The following is a 12272-nucleotide window of genomic DNA, read 5'->3' as shown; positions in this document are numbered from 1 at the left end:
AGCAGATTTTCATATATTTTTTACACAAGCCAGAATTTCTGTGGCCTCTATGGAAAAATCTGAGTCCTAAAAATGCCACTGGAGTTCCTTAACATGACATGGATAATATTGTCACTGGATTAATTTTAAATGTATTACCCTGGCTGACTACTAGATACAGTGGTGCCTTGCAAGACGAAATTAATCCGTTCCGCAAGTCTCTTCGTCTTGCAGTTTTTTCGTCTTGTGAAGCAAGCCCATTAGCGGCTTGGCGGATAAGCGCTATTAGCGGCTTAGCGGATCAGCTGATAAGCGGCTTAGCGGCTTAGGATCAGCTGATAAGCGGCTTAGCGGCTTGGGAAAAAGGGGGGGAGGAAAAAACCCCCGCAGGAACTCGCAAGACATTTTCGTTTTGCGAAGCAAGCCCATAGGAAATTTGTTTTGCGAAGCACCTCCAAAACGGAAAACCCTTTCATCTAGCGGGTTTTCCGTCTTGCGAGGCATTCGTCTTGCGGGGCACCACTGTATTTCAACTGACTAACATTCAAAAGCAGTATTAAAAGTACCACCCCAACACTAAAGAGCCATAAGCTCATGAATCCCAATGTCAGCTCTCAGCAAAATGCCCATCCTAATCAGCAAAGTTTTGTCACATTTATACTCCTGCCAGGGTCAAGCTGTAGCGAACTGCAGACCAAAACAATGCTGTGTTGTAAGAGTCTTAACACTATGTCCCACCAGCTTTACCTCGTAGGTAAGTACAGTGAGGAAGGTCTAGCCTCTGGGCTTTAAGAACAGGTTTATACATTTGAAGGGGCTTTCTCACCATCATCAATGATACCAGTTGGCTCACCTTTGTGGCTGTGACCGCTGCAGTCAAATTGGCATTCTTAGAAGAAGAACCATTTGAACTTGCTGGCGACGTCTGAGCTGCTACAGATTTACTGTTTGTACTATTTGCTCCATTAGTTGCACTGGCGGAGTGGGAAAATGTGAATTTGAAACCACCTGCTGAAGTTCTTTTGGGGAGATTCTCTTTGTCTTCACTCTCTTTTGCTATTGGAGAAAAACATTTTTTGTTTAGCATTGCCATTAAGATAAACAATCTATATAAGCCGAGGTGCATACAGCAGCTCAACTGAACTACTTCTTCAAGTGGCACTTCCAACTGGGGGAAGCATGGCAAAAATGGAGGAATACCTTTTTTTGTTTCCATGAATTTCTCATAACTATCTGGAAAATCGTCCTCCGACTTCGATTTTTCTACAGGGGGTACAACTGCTTCACCCTCCTCCTCTTCATCTTCATTGAACCACATTTCCTCATCATCCTCCAAGGTCCTAGCATCTCTACGGAACCTGTTGCTACGCAGTATAGATGGGACACTGTAAAATACACACGCAAAAACGCTCAAAATCTGACACGCGGGGGGAGGTACCCTATATAAGATGACAAAGCTAGACCATGCATGGTTGGTACGGTATGGAGAAGTTAGCAGAAAACAACCTTGAGAGTAGTTAGTTAAGGCCAGCCTCCCGGTCTTCCTGTAAGGAGCTTAAAGGAAAAGGTAAAGGTGGCCGACTCTGGGGTTGCAGCGCTCATCTCGCTTTATTGGCCGAGGGAGCCAGCGCACAGCTTCCGGGTCATGTGGCCAGCCTGACTAAGCCGCTTCTGGCGAACCAGAGCAGCGCACGGGAACGCCATTTACCTTCCTGCCTGAGCTGTACCTATTTATCTACTTGCACTTTGACATGCTTTTGAACTGCTAGGTTGGCAGGAGCAGGGACTGAGCAACGGGAGCTCACCCCGTCGCGGGGATTCAAACCGCTGACCTTCTGATCAGCAAGTCCTGGGCTCTGTGGTTTCACCCACAGCGCCACCCGCGTACCTTCTAAGGAGCTTAGGGCAGCCTTTTATAGGATTGTGGGCCACCTGAACTTCCACAGCAGCCAACTAGTCTTTCAGGGTCTTCTAACACCTTCAGGAATTATGGGCTGCTCTGCACCAACCTACTTGTTGGCTCAACTAATCTCTGTTCCTCTCACCATGTCAAAATCCCAGCATGAGAATTTCCCTAAAGGGGGGGATTCCCCCTCACCCCTGGATATATTGTATTAATGCATTAAAACCAATCTATTTGCTGCCCTTCAGCTTTCAGGATGCCTTACCAAGTCAGAGTCTCAGAGATCCAAGCAACATAAAATTTCCTTCCAGATACGTAAAGGTAAAGGGACCCCTGACCATTAGGTCCAGTCGTGGCCGACTCTGGGGTTGCGGCGCTCATCTCGCTTTATTGGCCGAGGGAGCCGGCGTACAGCTTCTGGGTCATGTGGCCAGCATGACTAAGCCGCTTCTGGCAGACCACAGCAGCGCACGGAAACGCCATTTACCTTCCCGCCGGAGTGGTACCTATTTATCTACTTGCACTTTGATGTGCTTTCGAACTGCTAGGTTGGCAGGAGTAGGGACCGAGCAATGGGAGCTCACCCCAACGCGGGGATTCGAACTGCCAACCTTCTGATCGGCAAGTCCTAGGCTCTGTGGTTTAACCCACAGCGCCACCCGCGTCCCTTAACTGTGGCCTAATTCTAGTTACCTCACCTGTTTTGAAATTAAGCAACATGCTTTTCAAAGCAAACCAAGAAACAAAATGCTGAGATCCAGAAGTCTTGGAGTTGTAAAGTGGAGAGAGAAATGTACTAAATACAAGAAGTCCTGACCAAGTAAAACACTCTATTGTTATATACTGTGCATTCTTTGTAAGAAAGGCTGGCACATTTGACAGTATCATTAACTGGACAAGCAAGGCAGGAACATTTCATGAAACCTAGAAAGGCCATACAAAGATGCTTTCAGTTTGACATTTAGGATCAAGAGGGATACCTGTTCAGTTTCTGGCTTTGTCTGTCTTTCTCTTGCTCATATTTTGTCTTCAGTCCTTTAAACGTCTGAACATATTCAATGGTTTCAAGTGCCTTATAAAAGTTTTCAACTATATGTGCAGTAAGTGATTTGATATCTTCCTGCGTTAACACAAAACAAAGGCTAGCGTTACCAAGCTGGATAAGAAAGCAGCTATCAATCTCAGCCCATCACTGCAGTTAAATGCTAACTTTCCCCTTCACAGCAAAAGGGTCAAAGTGATTTAAGCTTGAAACTTGGGTTTCGTGATTGAGCAGCCTGTCTCCTCAGGAATATTTTACTGAAGTAATACCCTCTGACAACGTACACAAGGAGGAATTCCAGACGATTCACTCATATGCTTGTGTGCTTCCTGAGCTAACAGGCCAAAGATATGCAGAGAACTCTGTAGCCACAAACATTACGGCTGTATACACAAATACAATTATGACATGGGAGTGGTAAGAGTTAAGAGTCAAAACACCTGCCCCCTTCCAAATTATTTTCCTCTACTAATTCACACAAGCCTTTGGTGCAGCACTTACAAAAATGGAATCAAACTAAAGCAGCTACTGTATTCATCTCCATGTGACAGCCAGTTTGCTTCCTGCCAAACAGGGATAAGATTGTGGCAGAACTCTTAGTATAAGTGGTGCTCTTCGAAGCTTGAAAGCTGTACTATGTGTTTTATAGACCCTGGGGATATCCCTTGTAGGTTGAAGAAAAAAGAAACAGCCTCATGGCTTTCTGTAAGACTGACAGCTCCCTCAATTTCCCAGAAATTTGAAGAGAAGCAAGTAATGGGTTAAAAGACTTTTTTTAAAGTCAATACACCTATGAGAGAAGAGTGAGATTTAAATTCAAATAAGCAATACTATTTCTTTTATTTTCATTAGTACACCTGTCAGGCTATTAATCATTCTGAGTGCTCACAGGTTGCAGAACACTGAGCGTAGACATAGCCTGTTCCTCTCTGCCGCCTATTGACACAACCGTGGCACATCAGTCACGGCTGCAACGCCTGTAGGGGCAGAAGCCATACTATTTCTAATACAGATTTTTCAAATCAGTTCTATTTGGATCTCTGTGGGTGTGAAGAATGATTTTGAATTAGCCACCCTACTGCCTCAAGCTGCCAATTTTTCCTGTTTGTGATGTTTGCATAACAGGCTGGAAAAAATATAGTGTGAACATTATGATCATTGCTGACACTCAGAAACAGCAACACTCAACTACGTTTACCCAGAGCAATTTAATTTCAATGGGTCTGATCTATGCAAACCACAGTTGAACACCACCTTTTAGCTTGAAATTACTAGCATACTCTGGGGAAAAAATCACTGACTCAAAATCACTAAATGAAAGTAGCTTTACAAGCCCGGTTAACATCCTTTTGCATTTAAACGGGTGAAGTGTTCTATGATGTGTTTTGTATACGAATTCCTGGAAAATCACTGTGGAGCTCAAGATGCACAGCAGGGAAGGAAGGAGAGCGTTCTAGTCATAGATCGCACTAGAAACCTGGCTTCCATTATGGGAATTTTGAGTCAACTACCCTGTTCAGCTGCTCCTCTCTTTTGGCAGCTGGTGGTAGGTGTAGAAGTCAAAACGTTCTGAGCAACAGCACACACTTGAGTGTTTCTCTGCAGCTAACACAGACACTTCTTCTAGCAAAAGACTGCCCCATACTCTTGTTCTGGATAGCACAGCTAGTAAAGCTCTAGGACAGCCTTCCCCAACTTGGTGCCCTTCCAGTTTTGGATTACACTAACACCAGCCAGCATGGCCAATGGTCAGGGGTGATGGAAGCTGGGAGTCCAAAACATCTGGAAGGGGTCAGGCTGGGGAAGGCTTCTCCAAGGCATTTATGCAGGCCGGTCAAGACACTTTTAAAGAGTCTGAACAAAATATGAGAACAAGTCTGTGGCTCGCATGCAGGGTTTAACAAAACCACTTGCCATGCTCCCCATGCAGAGTGTTGCATCACCCTCTAGTGAGTGGCAAGTCACACATGGCCAAACCAGGAAAACCCCCTGGAACAGGAAGGGCTGGACACAGCTGCTCAAGAGGCACCGTTGGGAAAGGCCGGCAGGGGAGGGAGAGAGAATAGGGAATGGACTCAAGATTCAGTCCTTTCCATGTGATACTCTAGTAGTAATGGTCCATTCCCCTATATTGCTGCAACGCAGGGTGTGTGTGTTTTTTTTTACACAACACATCCTTGAAGATGACAGGATCCCCAAGGACCTGCTCTACAGGGAGCTGACTTCAGGCACCAGGCCCATTGGCAGATCAACTCTATGCTACAAGATGTCTGCAAACATGACATGAAGGCTGGTGACATCAACTTTCCTGTGTGGGAATCCCTTGCAGAAGACTGCAGCACCTGGAGACAGGCCATCTGGTCATGTATCCATAGCAATGACCAAAGGAGGAATGACCGCTGGGAAGAGCGCAGAGTGAAGAAAAACCATGGTCCATCTGTAGCAGTACAACCAGCCATTGTCATCTGCAAGCTGCCAGCAGTTTGACCTCACCCCCAAAGGCTCACTCCTCCACAGTCTCCCAAGACAGATGGATGCCCACAACACGTAAAAAGTTATTTCCAGCGTTCAGTAGCAAGATCTAAAGCTCACACATGCCTAAAAGGTTTCTTGGAATTGAAAGCACAACTTACCACTCTGATGAATTCAAAAAGTTCAATGACTGCTGAATTCAGCAGATTGTACCTAGTTCCATTATCCAAAAGAGCATTTATGACGGGCTCAAACAGGTTTCCTTTGGTGATATAACGGTTATAAAACTCATCCTTTAGGCCGATTATCCTCCTCATGAAACGAAGAGCACCTGCAATATTAACAAGCATTTTAAGAGGGTCCTTTCTGGTCCTCACACTACCTGCATCTGTTTACACAAGCTGAAAGGAGTAGTCCAGTTTACTGACCAGCAGCAAACTATGATGTCTAGGACAGCCTTCCCAAACCTGGTGTTCTCCAAATGATATTGGACTACAACTCCCATCAACGCCAACCATGCTGACTGGAGCTGATGGGAATCCAAGAGTCCAACAACTGGTGTGCACCAAGTTGAGGAAAGCTGGTCTAGGAGCCAGCTTAGAAAATGAAAATTGACCTGCTACTTACACAGTGCCAAAAAGGTGTGTTTTGAATTCATCAAGACCAACACTCTTCTCAGCAAATCCTTGTTCATAATATAGTTCTTGATGTGATATGTGTGGTGTTCCACACAAAAGGTGAGCAGCTCCAAAATTAAGGCAAGCAGCTGTGCTGTTTGGTAGTTGTCTGCCAAAGGAACAAAACCCAGTTAGATACAATGAACCCTGCAAATGCCAAAGTCACGACAAAAATAGTGTTCGCCTAGGAGTAAGACTTTCCCCAAGCCAGACATTTATGTCAACCAAGCTTGAGATCTAAAACCTTTGCCATGGAGCAGAGTTCTCTAAGCACAAGCTGGGATCCTAGGTCTAGCATTGTTTTTATTTAAAATCTTTTGTACCCAGCCTCTCTGATTCTTAAGGAGGCTCAGATTTACTAAAGTTAATAAAAATGTAATAACAAACAAACAAACTTGCGGAAAAAATCATCAGTAACTGTATCAAATCAGTCAGCTGTTGCTACAGAAGATGCATGTACCTCCTTAAACATGGGTAGGCAAACTAAGGCCTGGGGGCCAGATCCAGCCCAATCGCCTTCTCAATCTGGCCCGCGGACGGTCCAGGAATCGGTGTGTTTTCACATGAGTAGAATGTGTCCTTTCATTTAAAATGCATCTCTGGGTTATTTGGGGGCATAGGAAGTCGTTCTCCTCCCCTTTCCCCCCAAAATATAGTCTGGCCCCCCACAAGGTCTGAGGGACAGTAGACCGGTCCCCTGCTGAAAAAGTTTGCTGACCCCTGTCCTTAAATGTCCAGGAGTGTTTCTGAAAGTTCTCTAAAATCCCTTGGTAGCTGGTCTTGCCTGTGGCCACGGCACACCAGAAGCTTAGAGATTTGTGAAAAGCCTGTGCGCAGAGTGGCTGTATTCACAAAGTGGATGATTTCACACAACCATTCACGCAATGCATTTGTACGTCACATTCTTCAACCCTCCACATCGTGGAGGATTGGAAGGAGCCAAGGACACACTTGCAATCCTGGTTTCCCAGTTCAGACATAAACGTATAAAAGAATAGCCTTGTTGGATCAGATCAAAGTCTCATCTAGTCCAGTATCCTGTTTTCACAATGACCAACCAGATGCCTGTGTGAAACATACAACAGCACCCGCTCATGATCCTCAGCTGCTGAAATTCCAAAGCATGCTACCTCTAATACTGAAGATAATACAGCCACCGTGGCTAGTTGCTAATCCCATTTTAAGACATCCAAATCACCAGCCATTGCTACAGTTTGTGGTAGTAAACTCCACAGTTGAGTTATTTGCTGTGTGAATAGGTACTTCCTTTTGTGTGCCCTGTATCTCTCAGCTTCATTAAAGCACTTTAGTTCTAGTATTATGAGAGAAATAGAAAAACCTCTCTCTATCCTCACCGCACTGCAGTTTGACAAAACAAGATGTTTGCTATTCTGCCAGAGGCATGAGAGAACCACACAAGCGCATGGCTCATTCCAGATCCTTCATGCTTTGGCAGACCAGTGGCAGTGATGGCTGAATGCAGCCTTCTTGCTGTCAACTGGGAACACGATTTCCCCATTTTTTAGGGTGATGTCTCTAGAATGCCCCATTCCCCCAGGAGGAAGAAAAAGTTGTCAATCTAAGATTCCTAGGAAAGGATCTTTCCATATGTATACCTCATTTCAAATTAGGATGGTGGTGGTGGTGGTGGTGGGGGGTTTAAGAAAAAAAATCACAAATGCATCCACCTACCTGGGCAAATTGTATTACTCTTGTTGCTTCCAACTACCACATCTAAAAGAAGTGAAAAGATTTAGCACTGTTAAGCTGCCTGCTTAATGGCTGTGGCAAACAGAAACTACATTTTATTTCAAGGTCAGACAACGTCTGACTCACCTGTGCAGCACAAGAAGCCCACCCAAACTCTTTTTGGAGGGGGTTGTCAGGCACCAGAACCCACCCAATTTTGTCTGTAACACCATTGGAGTTGCACACATGTACTCCATCTGCGAATAGTACTGCGTTAGCCACTAAAAGTTGGTGGTAAAAGATAGGAGACATGCAAGTCAGCATGGAGAGGTTTGCAAAAAGCTACAAAAACAAGTTACCAATCCCATTCTACTCTGTTTTCATTGCAGCAACCTTTGAATCTCAGAACTGCTTAAGTGACTTTTAAAGATATGGGTTTATTTTTGTAAGAAACCACTGTGCCACACCACAGGAAACTGTGGTTTCCCACTGTGTGACCAAGCCTGCCTGAGCCTTGGGTTTGTGTGTTTCCTCTCTTCACCTTCCGAGCCTATGAAGAGAAGCTTCCAGTTTTAAACTAAACACAGTTCCCTTTGACACCCCAATGCTGGAAACAAAAATTTGTTTAAACTACAGCAAGTAAGAACAAGTCTATCTTGCTCTCGGATCATAACTCCTCATGTTTGGATACCAAGGGAAACAGTGGTTGCTTTAAAACTGGAAGCTTCTCTTCCTCATGGGCTTGAGAGAGGAAGAAGGAAGCTACACCTGAGTCAGTGTGCTAGGCAAAAAGGATGAGACAGTTTCTCAAGAGATCCCTTGGTTTCTGAAATTATTTTAGAGTACAGTGGTACCTCGCAAGACGGAAAACTCGCAAAACGAAAGGGTTTTTTGTTTTTTGAGCTGCTTCGCAAGACGATTTTCCCTATGGGCTTGCTTCGCAAGACGGAAATGTCTTGCAAGTTTGTTTCCTTTTTCTTAACATTGTTAATACAGTTGCGACTTGACTTCGAGGAGCAACTCATAGCATGCGGTGCGGTAGCCTTTTTTGAGGTTTTTGAAGACTTTGGTGATTTTTGAAGCTTTTCCAAAACGTTTCCGGCACCGTGCTTCGCAGGACGAAAAAAATCGCAAGACGACAAAACTCGCGGAACAAATTAATTTTGTCTTGAGAGGCACCACTGTAACTCAGAAAGGAAGCACTGTACATCATAATGCAAGACTTTTTTTGTCTAAAAATTTACAAAAATGCAGTCAAGATCAGCAGCCAATATTCAACGACAGAAGGCTGTTTGTAGAACTGAAGCCCCTGTGGACCAGAATTTTCAGTACTCGGCAGTGGGTGAAAACAAGAACCCAGAAAAATCTGGAATTTTACAACAGTACAGTCGTACCTTGGTTCTTGAACAGAATCCGTTCCAGAAATCTGTTCGACTTCAGAAAACATTTGAAAACCAAGGCGCGGCTTCCGATTGCTGCGGGAGCTTCCTGCACTCATTCGGAAGCTGCGGAGGACATCTGGCTTCCAAAAAATGTTTGCAAACCAGAACACTCACTTCCGGGTTTGCGGCATTTGGGAGCCAAAACATTCGAGTCACAAGGCATTTGAGAACCAAGATACGACCACATTTGGACTAACCACAAACACAGCATTCCGATGTTAATGCTAAACCAGCTTAGCAAAAGGGGTACAAGCCTGGGTGAGCTTTGCTTGCTCCTTTGGCACAGCCCTGAAGACACTAGAAGTGTTAGCTTTAGTTTCCAACTACAGTGGTACCTTGGTTTAAGAACAGCTTAGTTTATGAACAACTTGGATTAAGAACGCTGCAAACCTGGAAGTAGATGTTTTGATTTGTGAACTTTGCCTTGGAAACAGAACATGTTCCATTTGTAAACTGAGTCTCCCGTTGCTATGGGAAAGCACGCCTTGGCTGAACAATGCTTTGGTTTAAGAACGGACTTCCAGTACGGATTAAGTTCGTAAACCAAGGTACCACTGTATTTATTTCACCTGAATGGAGAACTGTGACTAGGGCTAACTATGCTTAGGAACAGCCTCCGCCAACCCTGTGTCCTCAAGTTGTTTTGGACTAGCAGCCATGCTGACGGTAGTTGACACATCTGAGGGACACAAGATTGGGGAAGGATGGCTTAGGGAAACAAGCCAAAGACCTAAACCTCAGTTTGAAGTTGGCTTTCTTCCCCAGCAACAGTTGGTTTAGGTTTGCCCATAATGAGAAAATGTGGTTAGTTCAACGAGGAAGCTAAAGGTCCAATCTCCTCCTTGTAACTGTGCTAGAGGAGAATGGCAGCATGCAAGCTCACGCATGCAACACTGATCCATGTGAAGCAGCCACACTCTCCTTCCACCAGCCTTCTGCAAACCTCGGACAGCTCAATACAACCAGGGCATAAAAGTATGCAAGTCTCGGTTTGAGTAAATTAATCCGCACAACAAAAACACAGTTTGTCTTGCAAACAGCTGCATGAGTCAGAAATACGAAAACGTGGATAGAAGAAGGCAGAAAAGACAATCAAAACATCTGATCTTACCTTTGTCGCTTTTGTCCTCTGATGTGTTTGCCAGAAGTGGAGCAGTGAGGACATGCATACAATGGTTGTAGAAAAAATTGAGAAACTCACTTTTCTCGGTTTTCTGAAACAGAAAATACTAACTAGATTAGCAAATATGCTAACAGCATGTAAAGTCATGCAGCTGAGAAGTAACAAACAACCAAACAAAGAGAAATCAATGATGCTGAATTCAGCGCCTTCAAGGTATCTTCTACCCAGAAGAGATGCAAGCCAGCACATTCCCACTTATTATTTGAATGTTTTAAATAGCTTTGAGGGGTATTTTTGGCAATCAAGCGGTATATAAATTGTATGAATACAATAAATTAAAAAATCTGTAAAATTAGGGTGGCCTCACCCTAATGAGGTGGGGCAGGGCCCTTCTCTGCCCTGGTACCTAAGTTATGCAACTGTCTTTCTTCACCAATTAACACAGAATCCAAGCTGTTGCTTTTCAAGCAACAGATAATCCCCCCCCTTTTTTAAAAAAGACACATTCCTGTATGTTTAGCATTCCTGAGTTTTAGCGGCTTGATGACTTTAAATGGCTCTGGAGGATGCGGCTGTTGTGAAATTAAACTCTGTGTTTTATTTCCTCTTTAAACTGTTTTATAAGCAGCAGTTTTAAGATATGCTGTAAGATACCTTGAGACTCATATAATGAAAGGGAGGACTGAGATGCTTTAAACGACAATACGGCACGCACGCACCAGCGTAAACATTCACACAGCTACAGAGCACTGGGATTTCTATGATTCTATGATTCTATCATTCCATTGTGCAGTCACAATGGAGCAGGAAATCGCAACACAGTTTGTGTTTTACCTCTAAACCACCATGGCAGCTTACCTAGCTAGTATACTTCAGTTTGAGAGCATGAACTTGGTCCTTCTAATTTAAAATCCCCAACTCTTCCCATTGCACCAGACTGAAATAATTTTTTTACTATATAAACACTTGCTCCCAGCCCAGATTATGTAAGACCTTAGTTTGCAGGCAATGGTATTAACCATGCCCCACCTGCCATGGGGAGCTCAAAGGTAACCCATTCCATATATGGTGTTGATGCCTTTCAATCCCCTGGGCAGCAGACATGACAGGAGAACTCATCATTCAACCCAAGAGTGGACAAAGTTTGAACTGAACACAAAACGGTGTACAAGTACTGGAATCGCCAAGCATATGAAAAGTCATGCACATGGTCTAAAATAAAACGTTCTGACATCATGCTGTGGAAATGACATTTGAGATGAAGTAAAACTACTATTCCAGTTTTGTGGTGGAAACATATACATACATATATTTTAAAGAAAAAACATGCTTCCAAGTATATTTTCCAGAAATGAAAAGCTAACGCACATTTTTTGCAAATAGTTACAAAGTGTGCCGAAAGACAAGTAGATTTTAGTCAACATGTTTCTTAGACAGTAAAGTTTCTTTACCCCTTTCCATTTTCTTACATTAGCTGTGGCCAACATGTTCTCAGGATCAATTAGGGTACGCAAGAGCCCCATTAACTGAACAGCGCCCCCAAGCTCGGGGTCAGTGTCACAGATCATTTGCTCAATGACTACGTTTATGAGGAGAATGTCCTGAAACAAACAGAGACAAATTAGACATGCTTTCAGAAATTTAACAAAGGTAAATAGTATTTTTTTTCTTGGGGGGGAGGAGGGTAAGAATAGGAACCTATGACAGTTTTAGATTTTGGCTACCATCTCTCAGGGTACCAATTACTGAGCTTTGTGTAATTTCCTACCTTTATTGATGAGGACATTTATTTCCTCTTGATTAAAAAAAAGGAACATCACATTTGTGATGTACATTTTTAGGATCCACCTTATTTTTGTAATTTTAAGTTGCTCAAAACAGTTTATAATATTATGTAATATTGCATTTCAATATTAACATTGTGTTCTGATTGTTGTAGCCTGTC

General features: G+C 43.7%; 1 protein-coding gene across 2 annotated transcripts in view; it reads right to left on the bottom strand.

Annotated features, from left to right (window-relative positions):
* The window catches only part of PPP4R3B (protein phosphatase 4 regulatory subunit 3B), a 30643-nt gene that overhangs the window by 2444 nt on the left and 15927 nt on the right, over positions 1-12272 (bottom strand). The window contains exons 8-15 of one of the 2 annotated variants that reach the window (XM_082217478.1): positions 11779-11928; positions 10316-10418; positions 7766-7807; positions 6024-6182; positions 5558-5727; positions 2863-3002; positions 1180-1364; positions 833-1035 (exon numbers count right to left, since the gene is read on the bottom strand). In XM_082217478.1, coding sequence (XP_082073604.1) covers positions 833-1035; positions 1180-1364; positions 2863-3002; positions 5558-5727; positions 6024-6182; positions 7766-7807; positions 10316-10418; positions 11779-11928 — 1152 coding nt within the window. The remainder of the gene's footprint in view (positions 1-832; positions 1036-1179; positions 1365-2862; positions 3003-5557; positions 5728-6023; positions 6183-7765; positions 7808-10315; positions 10419-11778; positions 11929-12272) is intronic. The other variant, XM_082217479.1, reaches the window with a different exon arrangement.

The sequence above is a fragment of the Podarcis vaucheri genome, assembly GCF_965113315.1.
Source record: "Podarcis vaucheri genome assembly, chromosome: 3".
In the NCBI taxonomy this organism is placed as follows: domain Eukaryota; kingdom Metazoa; phylum Chordata; class Lepidosauria; order Squamata; family Lacertidae; genus Podarcis; species Podarcis vaucheri.
The sequence above is the reverse complement of the archived record's forward strand: the minus strand, read 5'-3'. Positions and strand labels throughout refer to the sequence as shown.